The sequence below is a fragment of the Podarcis liolepis genome, assembly GCF_965112155.1.
Source record: "Podarcis liolepis genome assembly, chromosome: 10".
NCBI classification, from domain to species: Eukaryota; Metazoa; Chordata; class Lepidosauria; order Squamata; family Lacertidae; genus Podarcis; species Podarcis liolepis.
In genome coordinates, this window is record NC_139562.1 from 70,675,464 (window position 1) to 70,697,816 (window position 22,353).

Genomic DNA, 22,353 nt, shown 5'->3' on the forward strand with positions numbered 1-22,353 from the left:
ATGAATTCTAAACCTGCACTAGATTTCCAGGACTGGCTTTTGCATCATGTGAAAGGTCGCATAAAACACAGAATTTGTCAGGTAAGGAAGCATCAGGAAAACAGCATAAGCTCTGGCTCATGACTGAAATAGGCCTGAATGCCTATCTTGAAGGCAGAATTGTTTTTCAGTCTGGACTGTGTGAGAAGCACAAATGTTGACAAGGCCTTAATCAAGCTAAGATAATGCACCAGTGTGATGAAGGTGCAATATTTGTTACTTCCTGTGGTTAGCAGCACTGAGTGGCCTTCATGCCTCTCCCTGTATCCCAATAAGACTTGGGACTATGTCCACCAATGGAAAACTGTTTCTGCAGATGTTTACCCCGTGGCCTTTTATTTGCTAATAGAAAGAAGTTACGTTGTGATAAAAGGAGGAATTAAAGGGAAGCAATCGGTGAGGAGCAAAGGGTTTCTGAGATGTTTGGTAATAGAGAGTTAAGTAGTAGTTAATTTTAATCTCGCATATTGTTCTTCTGAGTAGAGTACTGTTTAAAAGCATATTCATATTCTATTTTGCATTTCCATATAATCATTATTTGAATATGCTGTGCATCATTTCTCTCTTACCCAAGATTCATCACCACATAATGTACTTTTCTTTTTTCTTTGGTATTATGCTTATATCTGAAATGCATTCACTAGTCTTCTGTTGAGGAATTTAAAATGATTATTTCCAAATGGATTTTAGCCTCTTGGGTCCTGTTTGGCCTCCGTCCATTGGAACAAATTAAGAACATAATTTCTGTCTCATTTTCAGCTCTGTATTACATGTGGTCAAATGCTTCTAGCAAAAGAGTTACACATTCCCCCACAATGCCCCCCCACACCCCCATGCAAAACCATTCATAAAATTGATCAAACACCCTTTATTTTTCAGGCAAATAACATTTGGGATATTCAGTTAAATAGTATTGTATTACTTTTATTTTTAATCCAAGGGCTACTGAGTATTCACCGTAATGGGTTTCATCATGCTAAATTTGTACACATTACCATACTTGGTTGAAAAAAAAGGGGTGGCTGGGTTTTTTTTTTAAAAAAGTGAAATACACATATCTACAGTAGCAATTATCACAAAGAACACATGGTTGAATGAAGATTTCAATCCAACTTTACAAACGACAACAAAGGCGTCATAAAACAAATTTCGTACACACCGATGAATAGTATTGACTTTCTTTACATTTGGCAAAGTTATGACCAGAAGATGGCATTTAAAACATTTTTTAAACAAATGCAAATATATACAGGGGGTTGCTTCCAATGCCTCTTTTCTGTTCATGCAGCAGAGATCCACGTGCACAACAGAACTTCCCCTTCCCTGAAGCCCCCTTCACACCCTCAAAATCTTCTCCAAACAATTGCAGACACCCCCCCCTCCCGATAGAGCAGATTTTGGGTGTGTTCAGGAAGAGGAGAGGAAGGGGAAGTCATAGAACCCATTGGATACAACCCTTTTGTCAGTATCCTCAAAACAGGAAGACATTAAATAACAACAAACAAACAAACAAACCAATATTATAAACATAAGTGTTCATGTTACGTATAGGGGGATAAACTCTGAACATGTAAAAACTCTAACGGAAACTACCCTGTACATGTAAAAAATAGGTTTGTTCATCACATTTTAGCAACTCTGTGTTCGGAGGTCAACCTGGTGGTAGGGTCTCAGGACGGAAAAGGCCAAATATTCCTAAGGTTTGTTGCCCTTAATTCCAAATGAGAACAATGACAAATTAATCATCACGTGGGTTCAGTTCAATTGCTTCCAGTGGGACTCCTGCTTGAAGAGTTTTTGTGGGATGGTGTACACACTCGCTAGGAATAGAGCAAAAAAGAAAAGGTCTGGTTTCCTTTCCATTTGGCATGTGTTGATGGTAACTTGTTAAAGAAGAGGAAGCAGAGAGCAAGAAAAACGGTCAGTTGCCATAATAAAGGGATGTAGGAAATCCTCTGCTTGCTTTTTAAACTTGTTCATAAATGATCTGAAGTGAGGGATGAACAGTCACACGACATATTTTTTTTTGCAGTGGCATCAACTTATTCAGGGTGGTCAAAACAAAAGTGGATTGTGAAGAGCCCCCGAATGATTTCTCCAAGCTAAGGAAACAGGCAATGAAATGGCAAATGTAGTTCCAGGCAAGCAAGGGCAATGTCATGCACACTGCACCAAAAAATCCTCATTCCACATATCCACTGATGGGGTCGTGGTTGGCAGCTTAATTGAAAAGACTGACCCAGTGTGCGGCAGCTGTGGATTCCATGTTTGGAATCATTAGGAAAAGGGTTACAAATCAATTCGGCAATACTGTAATGCCTTTATACATAGCTATGCATTGTGTGACAACACTTGGAATACTATATACAGATCTGGTCACCACATATCAAAGGACATCTTGTAGAGATGGAAAAGGCAACCCAAATTATGAATGGGTTGCGGCCATGCCCATACCTTGGGTTACCTACCATATGTACATATAAGACTTACTCCTGCTATCTATCTCTGACAAAAAGGGATAAACACGTTACTAGATTTGGGCCAAGCAAACAGGCCTTGCCTCGTACAAGATGGTGAAGGAAGCTAGCATGAGCCTGAGACTGGCTTCCAAGCAGGACCTTTGGTTTATTTCCATGACCCTGGGGTTGCTCTGCTCCACAGGCTACTGTAAGCAGAATGGGTGAACAAAGCCTTAGCCACATTATTGCCATCTAGTGTAAACTATTTCACAGTCGTCTATAATGATTATATTTAGCTGAAGACCTGGATTTCATAAATGCTGGAGATCTGTTGCAGCTTGGAAGGCTGGAGTGGCTACAAATCAATAAAAGGTCTTTATCTAGATACATACATATTTCATGCAGCAGGTGTGTGGGGAAAATGTTTACGTTTTATCCCTTAAACAGTCATACCATTGTAACTATATATAAAGCAGCTTTAAAAATATTATTATGGAAAAGAAAGCTCTACTGATTTTGTTAACTGAACCACACATATTGCCAACATTTTGTTTTTAATAAAGCATGTTAACTGTTGTCATTCCTCGGGCCTAATGGGCGCCTAGTCAGATACAACCATACTTGGCTGTTAAGAGAAATAAATTGTGCCCTTGAAAGCTTATCAGCCGCCGTCCTTCATCTGGAAGAAATTACAACGTTATAAATGATATTAAATGTTGTATCAACTGTACTTTGAATGTGCTTGGTAGAAGAAAAAAGCCAAACGACTAACTGCAGCACTCAGAAAATAGGACCTATAAAGGACCAGCGTTCAGACTACAGGAGGTAGCTTCATTTTGTGAAGGCCCAAAATATTTTGGTTTTGTAACTTGGATGTCTCTGTGACATTGTATAGTTTTATACACCCCCCCCCCATGATCCCATCATGCCATGGTTTAGTGTCCCTAAATGTTGCAAGGGAAAGGAGGACAACTCACAATGTGGATTCTGTTTTCAATAGCATCTCATGAGACGCATCAGGCGCACCTCAGTCCTGTGCTTCCCAATTGACAATTTGGGTGTCATGTCTAAGCTGGAATGCATGGGGGGTGAAGACTGGAAAGCGGATGATGTAGTTTGGCAGAAGTGGTTTCTTCATGATCACTGGGAGAAGAGCAAAACCTCTGGTTGACAGAAGTTACTTGAAGGTAGAAGGAAAGAGTCTAAAATGGCGGCAGAATGGTGGTGGTCTTAAACAAATATGCTTACCTAATGGAGGCTGTAAATTCTATAAAGTCTCATAGAAGTTTTCAACTTCAAAATTATCTCTCCCCTCATTCAAATACACAAATGGGGGGGGAGAGGTGGGTGTGTTTTGATACAGGGGTGGGCAGATGATAGATCAGTGGGTGATTTGAAGCAGATCAGCAAGGATTTCTGACACTCCATTGCTCAACAACAATGGCAACAACAAAATGACTTTCCTCTTAAAATTATACTGCTGACATGAGTAAAAGGGAGTGACCAAGTGAATTTTTGAATAGGAGGACTGTGAGCTCTGTTCAGTTCTGTTACTCAAAACAAATTCCTGGGCTCTTTTAACTCTAATCCTTTACCTCTGGATCCACTTGGTGCGTCTCAGTGTTCCAGTAAGAAAATAAGGTAGATCCCTCAAACCTGAAGTCTGCCCTCCCCCGTTTTAATGTGTTCAATCTCCAAGTCTGCTGGAGTCATCAAAATTACAACATTGCCAAAACACAGCTGCACTGAGTTCAATAGGACTGAATCTCAGGTAGGGATGGGTGAATTTATGCATTTGTAAGCATTACTTGGTTGTAGAACTGCATTGCAAAATTGTGAGAAGTGCAAACTTTGAAAGATGCCTGTGTATGGCTTCCGAAAGTGTAAATTAGGTAGCTTCTCCTTTCAATGCAAACTGAATCAAATTCCTCCCCCATCCCTACCCCCAGGTAAGTGTGGATTGCAGCCTCAAAAGTGCTTAACTTTGGTCCTTTTGCCCTCCTGCACCCACCTTTGCTGGTTGGCAGATCCCCCCCCCAAAAAAACCCCCTGAAATACCAAAGGGCACAGGACTACTAATAGCAGCTCAACACCACCTGCCTCTTCAAGCCCATGTGATTTTATCCTGGTTTTAAAAGGTATAGTAGCTGCCAATGCTCTATTCTTGCATTCATAAAGTATATTCATTGCCTACAATTAACTGGCTACATAAGGATCAAAGAACACATAGCACAGTTTGACTCCTGAAACCTAGCAGTTCTGTCCCTGGACTGGGAATCCAAAGGTAAGCTGCACTGAAGCTTTCTGAGGAAGAAAAAATATATTTAAAAGCAATAGAGTCACATGACAGAGAGTTTACCATGTCAAAAAAGATTGGGAGTGAGCTGTACATGTAATGAACCCCACTAAGAGGGAACTAAGAGATATAATCATTACCACTCCCACGTTACATTTGAGAAGCCCTGAGCTGTGTTTTCAATACTAATATGAGAAACGGACTTTTAAGTGCTTGCTTCAGAGCTTTTCAATGCAATGTACCATAAACAGAGACATATATGGAAGAGACGTTCGTACAACACTTAGTACATCCCTCTTAACCCAAACGCTTCCTTTCCTTTGCCACCAAGTTTGAGATCTGGCGTGTCTGTTTCTGTGTCCCTTCTCAGGAAAAGAAAGATGGCATCTAAACGTCATGCAAGAAAGCGGGTTAAGGCAAACCACCTGGTGTTAAAGTTAAGGATCTATCTGGTGTCAGTGGGCACTTCACAAATAAATCTTTTGGATTTGTGGTTTCCCGCCTGCCCTCCTCTTTAGCTTATGCAGGTTGCATTTCGTGATCTTTTATCATTTTTTGGGCTTGCTTTGCTAATGTTTTGTCTATGCTCTCAGCAGGAAAACAAACACCCCCCCCAAAAAAACCCCCAAAATCCCTTGAGGGAGGGTATGAAAAAAAGTTTGATGCTCCAGGACAAAACCTTAGGATCCAGGCAATTGATTTCTTCGGTTCCTGCTTTTCCTGCTGTTGATGAGAGCCTTCAACTTGCCATAATCCCCTCTCATCTTCTGGGAATCTTCGGCCTGCTGGCCAAGTTGCCTCGTGTCTTTGCAATATTGATTAATCATCTGCAGTTCTGAGTGGCTGAAGGCTCCCGCCAAGTCCTTTGGATGGAAGGGCAGAGACTGGAGTGAACTAGCCCAGGTCCACGGGGACCACTTTTCAGTCATGAAGGCCACCGTGTCTGAATCTAACACCTTGAAGTTCACCTTTGCTATCGTTTGCTTGAAGCCATTTTCCGTCGCAATGCAGTGATAAAGCCCTCGGTCAGCATCCTGGACAGAGCGAATCAAGAGCCCTTGTTCGGTTGATATGATCCTTTCATTAAGTTTGACCTAGAAGACAGACAGACAGCATGTGCTCTAATGTCATGGGTTTGAATATGACCAGTATACTAAAAGAAAAATCCATATTTATCTAGATATACAAGATATACAAGCCAAGCAAGCCATTTTCTTTCCACTAGACAGAGGCACCCTCCTTGAAATGTATTTCTAAGGGAGAGCTATTAAACACAGCAGTGCCTTTAATATTATTAACGAATAAGTTTAGTTTTGTTTTTACATCCTCATTATTATTTATTAAAGTTATTAGTCACTTTTTTGCCCTGCAAATTGAGGTGACTTGCAATATTTTAAGCAAACAAACATTAAAATCGTACATTAAAAGATTTCACCTGAGCAGACAGGCCTGATGGTTAAAAGCCAAGAGGGTTAAAAACTTGGTTAAAAAGGAATGTTTTGGTTTGTCAGCTGAAGATATGTAATGACGGCGCAGAGGCGCGCCTCCCCAGGGAGAACATTACACAAGCAGGGAGCCACCACTGAAAACTTAAGACCTGGAACATACTGTTTCTCATGTTGTATTTCTGTGTGTCACAGAGGCCATTAGAAAGAAGTTGACAACACAGAGCTCATGTCTTGGCGAGTCAGGAAAATCATTGGACTTGAACTCACAACTACATACCTCACTGGTGAGGCTTAAACCATAAAAACACATTTTCCAGAAGAGAATTTCAAACTAGGGGTGTAAAGCAGAGGTGGGAAACCTATAGCCCTCCAGACATTTTTGGACTTCAGCTGCCATTGGCCTCGGGCAGCCTAGCCAGTGGTAAGGGGTGACGGAATTTGTAGTCCAGTGTTTCTCAAACTTGGGTCTCCAGCTGTTGTTGAACTACAGCTCCCATCTTCCCTAGCTAGGAGGACCAGTGGTTAGGGATGATGGGAGTTGTAGTCCAACAACATCTGGAGGGCCACATCTTCCCCACCCCTTTCTGCTTGCTATTATTCAGACAGGTTTATTCACAATAACAGGAGCATTTTTCCTCCTGCAGAGACACTGCCTGAGATTTGTAAATAGCAATAATTTCATTTTTTATTTATTTAAGGAAGGATAAATATGGATCCAACTTGGATCCAGATACACAATTGCACTGTATCTCACAAGAGCTGAAATTTGAGAGCTTTGGAAAGGGCAGTAATGGAAAATCTGATTACACAACGGTCAGGAAAATTCTTGTTGCTGTGAGTATTTTTAGTTCAGGCTAAATCCTTGCTACAAAAGCTTTCCATATCATCTTCTCTCCCGGCTCCTCAGACTTAACTCCTCTGTTACGCCTGTTGTTCCTTTCTCAGATTGGCAGCACGTTTTAACTGCTGGAGACATTCCCATGCTGCATACAGAAGGCAGCATCCAGCCAAAGCCAAGTCCTCACTGATTTCAGTGTTATAAGGCTAAGCACATTTAGTGATAAGAGGTGGGAGGAGAATTATTCTATTTATTTATTTATTTTGCAAACCGATCAATTTGCATTTCCCAAACCAAAACACAGCTATGGATTTTGTGAAATGGGTCTCCAACCAAAAATTCATACCAGAATTATCTATCTATTTGAGGAAAGTGCATACAAAAATGTTTATATTAGTGAAAGTAATGCACAAAAGTTTATTACATTGAGGAAAAGTGTTTGCTTTGAAAGAGTTTAAAAACATATTATGCTGGTTGTGGGTATATGCTGGTTGTATGTCTAGAATTTCAGCAACTCAGATGAGTTCGGTGCCTTGTATTTTACCGTGTTTTTTGCTCTATAAGACTCACTTTTTCCCTCCTAAAAAGTAAGGGGAAATGTGTGTGCATCTTATGGAGTGAATGCAGGCTGCGCAGCTATCCCAGAAGCCAGAACAGCAAGAGGGATTGCTGCTTTCACTGCGCAGCGATCTCTCTTGCTGTTCTGGCTTCTGAGATTCAGAATATTTTTTTTCTTGTTTTCCTCCTCCAAAAACTAGGTGCGTCTTGTGGTCTGGTGCGTCTTATAGAGCGAAAAATACGGTAAGTTTCATGCTACACTGCCATGGGCATTTGGACACCGGCGTAACTCGAGAGAATATTCTATATGAACAGAAGACCCAGCCTATATCTTCAGGGGTCCCAGCTGACTGCACCCTCTTGCCTTCGACCCTCCAATGCTTTCGAGTGAATTTCTCACCTCTTTCCTTCTGTCATTGTCCTTCTGCAAGAGCCATTTAACGGAGGCCTGTGGCGATTTTGGCGTACACTCAAGGAAGGTGGTGTTATTCTTTACTCCGTACTGAATTACCTCTGCTGCATTGCGGTAAGCTGGAATGTGAGAGAGGCCAGATGAGAATTATGCTTCCTCTTGACTTGGAAATGCATTGAACTGTTTATAAAACCGGGAAGTGCATGATCACACCTGAAACAAGGAGGATCTCAGGCAGACAATATTCAAGAGCAAGAAATCTGGGGCAGACAGAAACATAGAACTGGAGCTGTTTTAGGAAAATGCTATTTTATTCTATTAATAGTGTGGCTACAATAGATGGTTTAGTCACCTGGACTAATTCAGGATCCCATTTCCAACTCTGCCCCTCTGAGTGGGATGGAGCTGGTAGTAGACCACATAATTAGATGTTAAAATATCCTAGCCTACATTCCAAACGTATACCAGATAACTGAAATGCAAAATATCCACTGAGTTGTTCAGGCTTCATAATAGTGCAGTTTAGACAAATCATTCCTGATCACCCTTCTTCCACAAAAATTCACTCTTCCATTATTTGCTTTAACCATTTATTTTTAATATTGCTTGACAGATTGCATTTTTATCCTGTTCTTCTTCCAAGAAGCTACGTTTCACACCCACCCACCCCAAATCTTATCCTTTTTACTCTCAAAAACACCCTGTGATGTGGGTTAGACCAAGATGGGAGTGACTGGCTTCGTGGCTGAGTAGGGCATTGAACCCGTATCTCCTTGATCTTAGCTGATATTAGTATAAACATGATTAAAGCAACATGATTACGTGCAACTATGGTATGCAAATCCACTTCAACTCATGAACTCACAGTTCATTTACCATTGCATCCTGGTTTGCTTTAACCATGGTCACCAAGAAACATGGATCCTATTCTTCACTATGGTTAAATCAAATCATGGGGAGGGGGAGATTTAAGATGAAGGATGGTATAAATAATCATAGTTAGGGGGACAATATATGCATGTACTGGATTGTAGTATCCGGAAATGGTTAGGAATAGCTTAGAACAGCACAAACAGAAGGGTGGGAAGATATTTTGTTCCAGATGTATCCAGAGGCAGGCATTTGGTACATCCTTAGTAAAAAAATAAAAATGTTTTTTTAAAAAAAAAAAATTGGAAGCCAACAGTAATTTAGCATTCCTAATTGTCTTTGTGAACAGAATGTTTGTGTGATCATTAGCAGCCTCCAGCATTCTATTTTTAGAAATGTGTGCTCATTAAAGTCAAAATGCTACAGCTTTATATACTCTTAAATATGGGATCAAGCACGGGTTAAGCATCACAGTTAAAACCCAAGGCTGGGGAGAGAAAACCATAGACTTTGAACAATAAAAGTAAATGGTGATTTTTGTTTTCATATTTGTCCATTTAAATTTTGTTGTAGCTTCCTCCAATGACCACTCCAGGATTTTTGGGAGCCTTAGAGAAGGAGCCTCTCATGGTCACCTTTAACAGCAATGGGGGTCTCTAAAAATGGCTGATCCTAACTCTGAATATATTATCCAGACGTACTTCCCAACCATTACTCTGGATTTACCTTTTTGGGAGGAAATCCATTTTTTTTTTAAAAAAAGGTGCCAATTGCAGTATCTCAAGGACCTCCTTCCTTACAGTATTAATTACTCCCCCCCCCAATATATATATATATATATATATATATATATATATATATATATATATATATGGAAACACTAAGGAAAGTAACAGCAGCTGTACTCCATGTGACCATGGATGTATCTTCATTTGTGATGCTGTGATACCATACTGAGACAATATTATTGCCATAGACTGTCTCGGGATCAAACCTTTCGTTTCATGCATTGTTGTTGTTTAAAAAGATCAACATTAAATCTCCCAAACAAACATAGCACATGAAAAAAAGAAAGGAATGCTAAAAATACATGGGTACTAAACTAATTTTTACCACTACGCCACAGGGATATTATGATTCACTTATAAGAATGACCACATGTGTTTATAGCCCGTCATATTTCAGTTCAAATTACCTTTTAGGTTAAATCCTCGGCACTGAGTCATAGGGTTTCCATGCTTCACATCTTGTCTTCGGCTTCTCCTAAGATATTAAGGGAAAGGAGCAAGATGGAATTGCAAAAATGACTTTCAGTTCCTAGGTAGCTTTAAAAGGAAATGCAGTACTCAGGTTATTTCAAACAGTAAGGTCAATGAGCTTCCTATAAATAATTGCCCAGTCTCTATGAGAAGATAAAGTCTCATTAAGCCGCTTTATCCAGATCACAACGAACCCTTACAAGTGATTCTATACAGTGGAAAGAATGAAAGTAACTTGCATTTCATCCAAACATCTGCCTTCAGGTTTCGGGATTTCAACAAAATGTATTTTGAGCAAGGAAACTAGAAACTAGAGACTTTTGTAATACACCTAAATGTTGCCACTTTTATGAAGCATAAGCAGTAGGAGCAGATTGTTTACTTGGGCTTTCCATATAACACTGTCATTCTGAATGAACGTTGTAATGTTCTAATTGAGTACCACCCACCCACCCACATGTTTACTTGGTGCCATTGCAATTTATGCACTTCTCAAATACAATGGTATTTTTTTAACTCATTGCTCACATAGATCCCCATTGGTTGCCCCATGCCAATGTTTCACCCTCTCCCTTATGCATAGTGTGCATTCTTCCCCACAGCAGTGGCCCAAGTTCTAGAGTGGGAATGGGAAAACAAACCAATTCATGACGATAGAACTAAACATTACCGAAACATTATCGGAGAAGCTGGAAGAATGGAAATGTCACTTGCAATGTGCAGTTCTGTATTGAATAGCAATATGAAATTTGGAGGAGTGGGACTTAACTAAATTGAACTTAAAGCACTTATGAACATAGGAAGTTGCCTTCTATGGACCATTGTCCCATCCAGCTGAGTACTGTCCACTCTGACTGGCAGCAACTCTCAAAGATCTCAGGAAGAAGTCTTTACAAGCTCTTTCTCTGGAGAGGCTTTTAAATTGGCGGTCTTGTGGGCTGAACATGGGAACTTCTACGTGCAAGGTGTGAGCTCTATGGCTGCACAAAGCTACTATGCATACATAAGAGACACAGTGCTATGTAAATATTATCACCTCAGAAGAAGGATGACAGAATTTCTCAGCCAAACCTTCACTGAGAAAGTTTCTGCTAGTTGAATGTTACTCAAGGCTGGCTCAAGATTTTTTGCTGCCTTGGGTGGCTGCACTACGAAATCCATGTAGATCCCCTATAGTCTTGTAGATGAACTTAAAGCACTTATGCCCAACTTCATTCATGCTCCTAAAAATATTGCTGTCCCAAGTGTCACCTGAGTTTGTGCGCAGTTAGATGTCACTATATAAACTACATATGTGTGGACTCATATAGTAAGATATTTAGTTGTATTTCATTATTGTCGTCTGTATTATGTAGTCCATATGATGGTTGATAATATTTTAATTATATATTTTTCATGGAAAGCATCCTCTTTATATGGAAGTGTGGTGATTTCCCTTTTGTTGGGTTGCAGCATCAACAAGCTTACATGGTTTGAAATGCCCTGTCTCCTCCACTTCCCTTTATAGAAAACTGTCAGAATTATAGTTATGGATCAAGTTGCTGGATCTCCAACAGAGTTCTCAGCAGTGTTACAAAACTATAATTCCTACTGTTGTTGGTGAGGAGGGGGAAGATGACAAAATAGTTAAGAACATAAGAAGAACCTGCTGAATCAGGCCAGTGACCCACCTAGTCCAGCCAAGGAGAAGGCCGCAAGTAGGAAGAACCACAGCAACTAATTTTCAGAAGCATATTGCCTCTGACAGCGAGGGCAGAACATGGCAATCAGGTTTAGGAGTCACTGATAGCCTTATGACCCATGAATTTATCAAACTCTCTTTTAAAGACATTCAAGTTGGTGGCCATCACTGCCTCCAGTAGGAGCAAATGCCATAGTTTAACTATGCAATGTGTGCAATAATTAGGCAACTGCACTTTCTTTCCTTCAGGGTGGTCATTCTAAGGATTCATCCCATAGAAGGAACCTCTATTTATCCATTCATAAAACCTTGCCTTAACAGAAGCCAGAAATATGTGGTTTGTATCCAATGTTCGTCATACACAAAGTAAGCCCACTGTAATTTATGGACATGACTAAGAGGCCAGTTTATTTCAAGGGGTGTGCTCTGAGCTGAATTTACTTGGATACAACACACTGGCTCTTAAAAGAAAATTATTGAACAGAAACACTTACATGCTGAAATACAGCATGCTGATCCATGATCTTTACTACTAACAATCATAACTTGGCTGGGGTTCTCTGATCATCTCAAGAGAATATTGTAAGCAGAAGAAATGAGATGTGTCTACAAATTCTAGCATTGCTTGCTTGTTTTTTTTCTCTCCAGAAGTTCCATACACACACTAATTCATGGAGGAGAGGTCTAATGACAGCTATTGTCCGTGATAACTATGTTCTGCCTTCAGACTTAAGAGGCTCTTGTGATCAAATCCTGCTTGTGGGTTTCTCATGGGCACCTGGTTGGCCACTGTGAGAGAACAGGATGATGGTGGACTAGTGGAGTCATCAGACTGCTCCAGCAAGCATTTATGTTCATACTGAAATCTGCATTTTAAAGGAGCCTATAACCCTGGTGAAGAATGGACAAGTAGAAACATTTGTCAAGAAAGATGTGTCATGAGTGTATTTTGGAAATAAGGACATGATCAGATATCCTGAAGTTCTGTTTTGGGAACAAAATTTAGTAGGAATCCAAAGGGCAAAGGAATAACAAATGCAGCCTACATAAAAGCTACTACTACTGTCTAGACTTTGAGACTTGACTTCACTCCAATTACTGATGTTTTCTCAATCATAATCTGTTGTGTTTTTTTAAGATAAAGAAACAACTTATTTCCTAAACATATGAAAACCAGACTTCATTCAATATGCATTTATTTTTTCTCCCCACTATAAAAAGCAAAGGATATGCAAAACATTATCTCAACTAGATGATGTATTCTGCTAACATGCTGGAGGTATTAAGAAATCCATAGGCATTTGTAAATGTTTGGCTAGGTTCAGTCCACACCTATACTATACTTGGCAATTGGATAAAAGCATCTGAAACCAGCAATTGCCATCCACCCCTTGTAGGAAGGACATGTTGCCTTATTCCAAAGCACCAGAGCACCGCTGGGAAATAAAGTAACTATAGTAACACAGGGAACTAAAGTAATGCTCTGTGTCTTAGCTTCCAGAATAGACAAGGCTTTACTGAGCCTTATTTTTGATATGGCTTTAATACCACTTCCAAATGCTAGCAGAGAAAAGAACTTAGTATTGATGAATGCAGTTGCTCATTGGCAGGCACAAATTCTGTTTTTGCTCATTTCAGAATAGGATGTAAATGAGAGATAGTAATGGCTCGGGGATGAGAGCACATCTTTTGCTCACCAAATGGAGCCTATCAGCCACCAGGTAAGATGGTTCCCTAGGGACTTGTGAAATCACAGGAACAAAAGAAGCTTCCTTATACTGAATAAGGCTAATTATCCAGCTGGCTTAGTGAAGTCTATACTGATTGGCAGCTGCTCTCCAGGATTTCAGACTGGGATCCGTCAGGTTGAAAACTCTGGAAGGACTCAAATCTGCCTAAATCATCTTCCTTGGCTACGTATTAAAAATGGACACTAGTATTAGAAACTGATGTCCTGTAACTTTAGATACTCCCTCCAGATAGTGGCAAATGAAATCACGACAGCAGCAAAAACAATTTCTGATAGTGTTGTTTTTTTTAATGTGATCAGTAAACTATTCTGTTGTGTTGATTATCTGTCAGTGAAGAGTCTTCTATGGTTCTATCCAATGTTGCATGATCAGCATTCCACTCATGCAACAAGATTTGCCCTTGCCCTTCCTCTTCGTCCCCTTCCCTCATCTCCCTGCAACGCCCAAAAAGCTGTTCCATTGAGGCCCTCAATACTACGGAGCAGATTTTGAGGGTGCCCAAGGATTGGAGAGGAGGGGCCAGTTCTGTTTCACAAGGGGACGAGTAGAATGGCAGTGTTGGATACAATCTCTACATGGAATCTGTTTGACGGGGGGAAAACAGGCCCTCAGTACATTCAAGGAAGTGCAACACCTTTGCAATGCAAAGACTTCAAGTAGCAATGCTTTGCCAATAAAAATGGGTGGTATTTTTTAGCCTTTAAAACATTAACAGTGAAAAACACTCCATTCCAATATCGTATTAAATGCCTAGCAAAGGTTAAATGTTGTCTTATGGTTGTTGTTTTCTTCCAAAGACAATCTAACACTTTGTCACCTTTTCCCTGTTGGGTAGAACCTGGAGCAGGAATTGCCGTCCCAAGCACAGTAAGGGTCTCTGGCGAGGCAGCAGTCGGCACAGGCCGTCCCGTAAATATGACAGCGGTGCAAGGAAACCTGGGTGACCCCTTCGTCCGAGCTCACGTACAACTGTTGCTGTTTGACAGGAAAGGGAGAGATTTATTTCAGGCACTGAGATTAGAAGAGGAACTTTAGCCAGGATGCAACTAATAAAGGACTAAGCTCTCCCATTCTTTAGGTATTAACAGTGAAACCAAGAGGTGAGCTACCTATGGGTAGAAGGCCAAAATAAACATAAGAGATCTGTGCTATAATATGCCTATAACATTATACCTTCCTGTTAGAAAATACTTAGGGGGGAATGTTAATGCTTTTGAAACACTGAGGGTCATTGTTCTCCTTTGTCAGGCAGAGGGCTGCACTCAGCTTTGGAGATCTGATATGCTACTTCTTTCTAGGTACTTTAAAGTTCTTGGGCCATTTTACCCAGAAGAGACCCACTGAAATTAATGAGCACGGCTAAGTTAGGCCCATTAATTTCAATAGGTCATCCTGAGTAAAACTTAGCTGAGTACCACCTATTGCCCCAAAAGAACCATTATGCTGCATGTGGTCTTCAGCTCCTATCCCCCTCCCCAGAATAACATGCCAAAAGAACCACTTTACATTATGAATGATGAATGCACATATGAAGTTGTTGCCCACAAGCATTCCATAGTATATATGTACAATAGAATGGACACATGTAGCTGCTTTGGATATGACAATAAGTACTATGAGTACAATCCAGCCACCTCAAAGCACTTTGAGTCGCCCTTGATTTCAATGGCAGAGAATTAAGCATGCATTTTTAAGCCAATGATGTAAAAGAGGATGTAAAAGTGCTCATCTTTGACTGGGTTGTGTCCCATGTCTACATCTACGGAAATCCCTTAATCTACAGCATGGTGGCCCACAGCAATATAGTTCAAATTGTATGAACATGGGAGAGTCTGTTTTAAAGTCCTGCTCACATATGGAGCTTTTTGGCAATCATAGAGCAAGTCACTTTCTCTCACCCTAACCAACCTCATAGGTTGGTGCAAATATAACTTCAAAGAGGACACAATAAAATGGGTTGGGCCCAGACTAAGCCAAATGCATATGCAGTTGAAATCAATGTGGCAAGTTAGTCATGATCTACAATATCTGCAAGATATACATCTATAGAGATGCATTTAAAATGACATTAACCTCAGACCACAGCTGCTGAATATTATTCCTTTCCTTACCTTTTTAGATGAAATAGCCATTGTTGTTATAGGAACATTATTCTGCAAGACAAAAATAAATGATAGCTCCAAATTCCAGTCTTCTATTTTGGTTAACCACAGTCATAACATTTTCCAGTACATAGAACAGCACCCCATTCTTCTAGAAATACTCCCCCCCTTCACAGTCTCATCGTTTGCCCCTCATCATTCTCTTTGACAACGCAATGTTTGACATGGATAAAATATTGAGGCTATGCGCATGAGCCCCTTGTCTTGACAACTTTGAGCCCCTCACCAGAAACACTTGCAACTTAGACAATTCCAGATGAAGAGCCCATCAATAGCCACCTCAGGACTGAAGATAGCCAGCTTATGCCTTCAAACCATCACGTTCTGTTGGCAACAAATCCCTGTATTTATGCTTTGAAGATAATAGTAAGGAACATTTTATGCCACAGCTCATATTTAATTAGCACGTGAGGAGGATGAAGGGGAATATCTAACATTTCCTGCATGCAATACCTAACGTTGCACACAATTTCATGGTGTGAGCTTTAGATTATCGATGGAAAACGTCAGCATTAAAAACGAAGTGTTGCTCTGTTTGACGTTTTGTTTGCATTTGGGTTATTCAAAGGACACATGGAGTTATCCCGCACATTGCTCTCTTTTGCTCCACTGGCCTTCGGTTGAACACAGAAAGGGCAAAAGACTCCACCAAAGTGTTAACAAGCATGTCATGTTGAATTAGAGAGACAGTATGCACTCTATTTGTATATATAATAGACAAGAGTGTGAATCATTATTCTGGGGCTCAGGGATTAACTAGAATGAGAAAAATGAAGTTATGGCAGATCATGTTGAACTGGATCCAGCTGCATGGAAGATATGAAGTGGAACAGACAAGGCGGGGTAGACAAAAGATAGACTTGTGGTGGCCCATCGACCAATATTTTGACCATTTAGTATCTGCTGGTTGTTGGGATTCTTGCAAAGAATGCTAGGTGGGCCTGAGTCTGATCCTGCATTCTACTTCTTATGCATGCTCAGGATCACTGAAGACAAATTAGTTATGTCTTAATTGTTAGGCAGCTCTGTGAATGCACTGTTGCTTGTTAAGCAACTCAGTTTGTTGGATGAGAGGATTTCTTTCTAATAACTGTTCCGCTGCTGCTGCTGCTGCTGCACAACACAGAAGACTGAAATGGGTCCATGTCTGAAGACCATACTGGGGAACACTTATTTTGAAACGAATGATCACATTTGCTGTTTTAAACTTAACACTGCAGGTCATATACAGCAAATGTTGCACCATGGAATATCCCCCTCAACAAGAAAGGCCACAACATTTGGGACTCTCTAAAATGGCAAGTAACAGGGGGGTGACAAAAGTTTTTAAAATTTTGTACGGTGTTGAGAATGTGAACAGAGAGAAGCCTCTCTTCTTCACTCATGACATTAGAATCCCATGAACAGCAAAATAGGACTGACAAAAAGAAGAACTGCGCCAGCCAGGCAAACTGAGGGAGGCTCTGGTGAACTCAAGGTTTGCAGAAGTACAAACAAAACCCCTCCTAAACGGTCTGTTTGGGGTGGAAGATGGGGGATATGGAAGCAGGCAGAGAATGGAATGGATCATCCCGCAAAATGACATGACCAGCTGGGACCTTAAACAGGAGCAGACCGCATCACAACATTTTGTTGTGGAACCCACTTGTTAACTTGTTTTGAACAGTCAGTGGAGTGAGCAAGGCCTACTGGCTTACTATAAACCACTTCAAACACACCGGTGGGGGGGGGGGGGAGGAACAGGAGTGGTTTTCACTGCCATTGCCCCTCTACTGATCTGATCTTACAAAGGTAGCTGCTGCTGGACCAATTCCAAGCATATCGGCTCCAATTCTGGATATCTATCACAAACATAATAGCAAGGTGAATTCAGGCTCTGATTTAAGAATCCTAAAACCTGCCCCAGACAAAAAGAAAGGAAAGCAGAAGAGGATCAGATAGTGACTATTCACGTGCCTCTTGGTTATTTATGCTTATCTTAGATCTCATTTAGATGCATATTTTCCTTAGGAACCAAGAAGAGGAGTGGCAGGGATAATTAGCTGAAAGAAAAGAAGGCTGGATAACAAGCTGGTAGAAAAAGGTTGCCAAATGTTCTAAAATCCCCTCCAGCATTCTCTACTCATCTCTGGAAGAGCTTTCAGAAGATTTAATAGTCATGCCAATGAAGTTGTCCAAATTCTTGCCTGGAAACAAGCTTTCTGTGCTTATAAAACCCGCCTTGAAATGACAGGTGAACTGTACAGGCCTCAACATTCTTTTCTGGTTTGGATGAAATCCAGGTCAAAGAAGAAATCCTGGTTTCCCTTCCACATCTGTCTCCACTGCCCTTTCCATCTCAAAAAGCTGTACCCCACCACACATATGCTTACCTCTCCTTCAAAGCTGGGAAGTGGCATCCAGAGTTGGGGGGGGGGCGTTGCTTGGGTTTGTTTCTTTATTGTCTCCCTTCCCCATCCCCACCATTCCATCACACTGGCTAGCAGCATGTACCAGACTGTGAAAGAAGCAATTATCCCAAGGGCTTCTGATAGGTGGGATAGGTCAAATTTGGAATGGCTGAAAGATAAGCAGAGCTATTTCCTGATTTGGGGATGGGGTGTTAAGTCCAATTCAAGCAGAAGGAGGCTATTAGTCAGATCCTGGCTTACAAGTAGGTACATTTAATCTGATGAGAATAAAGGAACATTTAGGAACATAGGTACACAAGAAGTTGTTTTATACTGGGTAAGATCATCGATCCATCTAGTTTATTATTACCTACACGGTCTCTCCAGGGTTTAAAGGTAAAAAGACTTTCCTGTTTTGCTCTAATGGAGGAGCATGTCTACCTCTCAAGACGGGAGCCGTTAAGAAATAACTCACAAGGTATCAGTGAAGTTAACTTTTTATTCAAAGAAACAAAAACAGCTCACCTCTTCCCAGTAGGTCTTGCCCTAATGAGGCAGTTGTGAGAACTGAAGGTCCCTGCTTCCCTACAGCTCCCTATGTCTCCTCCCCAAGTGATCTGAGAACTTCTCCGCTTTATCTGTCTCTGCTCTGCCCTGGCCACACCTCTGCAGGTTCTGGGAGACCAGGGGGGAGGGGACTTGTTCACAGCAGGAGGGGGAAACCCCCTGGCTTCTTCAGTAGCCTGCCATATTTCTGCCTCTTGGCCCCTCGTCTCCAGCCTCTGATTCTGCACTGTTCTCTGCCACAGCCCCTTCCTACTCATTAAACCCTGTTACCTCTTCAGTTTCTGACACCTCCTGCTCCTAGTCTGCTCCCTCTTCTGCCTTGGACCATTCACCATCGTCACACCACCATCCCCAGGCTCTGAGTCTTCTTTTCTCGGGGGTTCCCAGGCTGGTGCCTCCCCCCACTCCTCTGCAACCAGCCAGACACTACCCTGTTCCATTATGTTCCGTTATAGAGGGATTCAGAAAGATGATTATTTATTTATTAAATTTGTATACTGTCCTCCATCCAAAAATCCCAATGTGGTTCATAGCGGAGAAATACAAAATGACTGACAAAGCCTGGTTCATTTCCTTTCTCAACTCTTTATCCCAGGTCTATGGTTTTCTAACACCAGGAACACCTGGGCTTTCAATACATACAGGAGAGCAAAACTAAGCCGATTTTCCTTAAGATTTGTAGCTTGCCATCAGAAATCCTATCAGATCAACAAAAAAGCAAGAGAATTTGACATTCCTCTGCAGGCGGTTGAAAGAAAAATAACAATATAGCAAAAAGGCCCGTTTCTGGAAGCCGCTGTATCGTGGGGAGGGGAGGAGAAACAGTTATCGAAATCCTTTAAGCCAGGATGACAAGATAAGAAAAATAAGCAATTTAAATGCCCTATAGAAGATTTAAGACTCTTCACTTGGAGAACTCCAGCCTCAAAAAAGGTTACACTGTTCCTCATTTGATCTTTTATCGAAGACATTTCAGTCAAACCAGGCTATATTAGATCAAAGTGTTTTGCACAGATGAAGACACCCGTGAGACAAATAAGGCCGAGGGAGAGAGAGAGAGAGACCAACCTTAAAAACTTCCAGTTCTTCTAAGATGAGTTCTCCAGTTGCAGAGGAGTTAGTGGGCAGGACTACAACCTTCTGTACTGTACCCTGGTCTGGAACAGAGAAGGGGTAGCAGGAGAGGGAGGAAAGGAAGAGAGAGGGAGAGAACAAAAAATAATTAAAAGGATGCAATGCTGAAAACAATAGATGAGAGAGCTGTGGCTGCCCTGTGTCTAACAGCATGCAGGAACTTCATGATAAAACCAACATCTTCCAATGGAATATCTTGCAACTGCTATGGATAACATCTTCCATCATAGTTTTAAAAATACTAATGTCACAATATCTAGCATAACAGGTTGTGTGTGTGTGTGTGTGTGTTTAAAAAAAAAATTGTTCTTCCAATGGAAAAGCCGCCCCCCCCCCCATTGCTAATTGTTGCCTGTGTGGCTAGCATTGCAATTTCCCTTCCTCATCCACTGCAGCCCTGATGACAGCTGCTCCCCACCCCATAATACTGAATGTGACTGCTAATCACATCATCAATGTTAAGTGTAGTTGGGCCCTAAGTTTTTGTGAAAAGCAACCTCTGCAGGCTAATTTGCAAGGCTATGTTCAGCCAGGCTCCAAAGCCACAAGAATCATGAACACTACTGCCAAAAGGAGTGATCCTTATAAATCATGTTTTTCAGAAAGGAAAAAGAGTTGGATCAAACATATTTCTCTGCATGCAATTTCTGCCTATGTCACCAGTGGAAGGAGTAATATTTTAACTCCCCCTCTCATGCCCACTGGGCCCATCCAATCACTGAGGCAACCTCACTAGTATTACACTTCATGGGACTGGTACATCGGAGAGTGCAGTTCAAACTAGAAATGTAGGAAACTCCTTAAACATAGGAAACCTCCACCACCTTTCCTAAATTTCTTGGTTTGCCAAGGAAGAACCCCCAAATTCACAACCAAAATTCACTTTAGCTTAAAGGTGGTAGTGCCTTTAGGCCAGGCATGTGATAACCTTATTCTTTGTTCACCCCCATGCAATATAGAGACACCCCCAAATTTGCGTACACATAGCTCCAAAGCAGATATGACATAAATCGAGGCTTCCCCTGAAATGCAAAAAGCAGCGTAGGATAGGTGTTTTTTGGGGGGGTGGGTGGGTGGAAGGCTGTGGCAGGGAGAGGAACAGTTAACATTCCCCACCCCCAACCTGCATGATCCCAAGGCTGACCAGGCTTCTCTGTGAATAGTTTTTGCACAACAAGAAGCGAGGCACGTTACTTTCTTACTTAATTTCAAGACCACTTTCTATCCATCAGGATCACAGGGCATTCATTCATACTAAGGCACCAATAAAACAGTCTTATTTTTAAAAAACCACACAATACGCATAAGATCATAACTGAGCCAGTTAAGACAACTGTATCATTAAAATGACAACTATTTCTGCAAACTGATGATTTCATTTTCAGATGATTTCATCCCACAACTCAGCTCTCCCATAGTCCTGGGTCTTAAGGCAAGGGTAGAAGAAGCCCACCAACAAAGGTATCATGTGTGCTTCCGGGGGGTGGGAGTTCTACATGGTTGATAAAGTGAGAGAACGAAATTGACAGATTCATACATCCCTACTTGCAGATGTTAGGACTACATCTCTTATCTGCTCTAGCCAGTCAAGGCTCCCAGATACCATTTGCTCAGTTACAGTCAAAGAACTATGACGGTTTACATCAGGCTACGGTTTGCATCACACTATACACAACCCTTAGGTGGTATGGAACACCCAGATGTTTGGCTGTTTATGCAGTAAGTTCAACTTTCTAATTCAAGGGAAAAGTTCAACTCTTTCCATATATTTGTAATACAAGCCAGCCAAAAGAGAACGTTCTAGTCAGTATCTTCAAAAGAGAGACTTCAAAACAGACCTATAAAAGCCCTTCCCTAAGAAAACAAACAAACAAGTAAGCAAAAGACAACATTTGAAAGGACAAGCTAAGCCACATCATAAAAACCACCATCGGCACCACAATGGTAAGAAGTGCTGACCCGGGTGACAGTTTTATGAGGGAACCCTCTCCTTTGTGGTGGTCCCAGCTCCCCACCTCCCAGCTCAAGGATGAGACAAATTACAATTGCAGTTCTGGCTCAAATATGCATGTCTGACCTCAAGGTCAAGAAAACAAAAAGAAGAGAAAAGGGAAAGCCTAAAAATAAAAATAAATTCTGCTTGGAACATTTCTGTCAAGTGAAAGTACAAGGATCCACTTGGATGACAAACGATGCCTCCAGAATCTTCTTGCTGGTCTTGACAAAACTCCCACTCTGCTGCCCTCAGGAGTGTTCAGATGTTTCCCATCAGGACCATCCAAAATTATTTCAGAAACTAATTCAAGTGAAACTTGGTGGCAATTTAGGGAGACTTGTGCTCCTGTGTGAAATGTTAATTTATTAAATTTATATCCTGCTGTAGCAGATCCCACCTTCCTGACTACCAATGGCAGCGGACCCACCGCTCTGTATACCACCACAGGTTTCTGTGCAAAGTAAAACCGATGCTTGGAGACTTAGGCAGAAGT

The 22,353-nt window shown here is 41.2% G+C and overlaps 1 protein-coding gene across 2 annotated transcripts in view; it reads right to left on the reverse strand.

Annotated features, from left to right (window-relative positions):
- Positions 1-892: 892 nt before the first annotated feature.
- SEMA3C (semaphorin 3C) overlaps positions 893-22,353 on the reverse strand; it is a 132,086-nt gene continuing 110,625 nt past the window's right edge. Inside the window, exons 13-19 of one of the 2 annotated variants that reach the window (XR_014516740.1) lie at positions 19,799-19,887; positions 15,723-15,764; positions 14,429-14,586; positions 10,116-10,183; positions 8,039-8,169; positions 4,442-5,888; positions 893-4,264 (exon numbers count right to left, since the gene is read on the reverse strand). Coding sequence is in view for 1 of the 2 variants with exons in the window: in XM_083464058.1 (XP_083320184.1) it covers positions 5,475-5,888; positions 8,039-8,169; positions 10,116-10,183; positions 14,429-14,586; positions 15,723-15,764; positions 19,799-19,887 (902 nt within the window). In the remaining variant the exon portion in view is untranslated. Of the gene's footprint in view, positions 5,889-8,038; positions 8,170-10,115; positions 10,184-14,428; positions 14,587-15,722; positions 15,765-19,798; positions 19,888-22,353 lie in introns of both variants that reach the window. The other variant, XM_083464058.1, reaches the window with a different exon arrangement.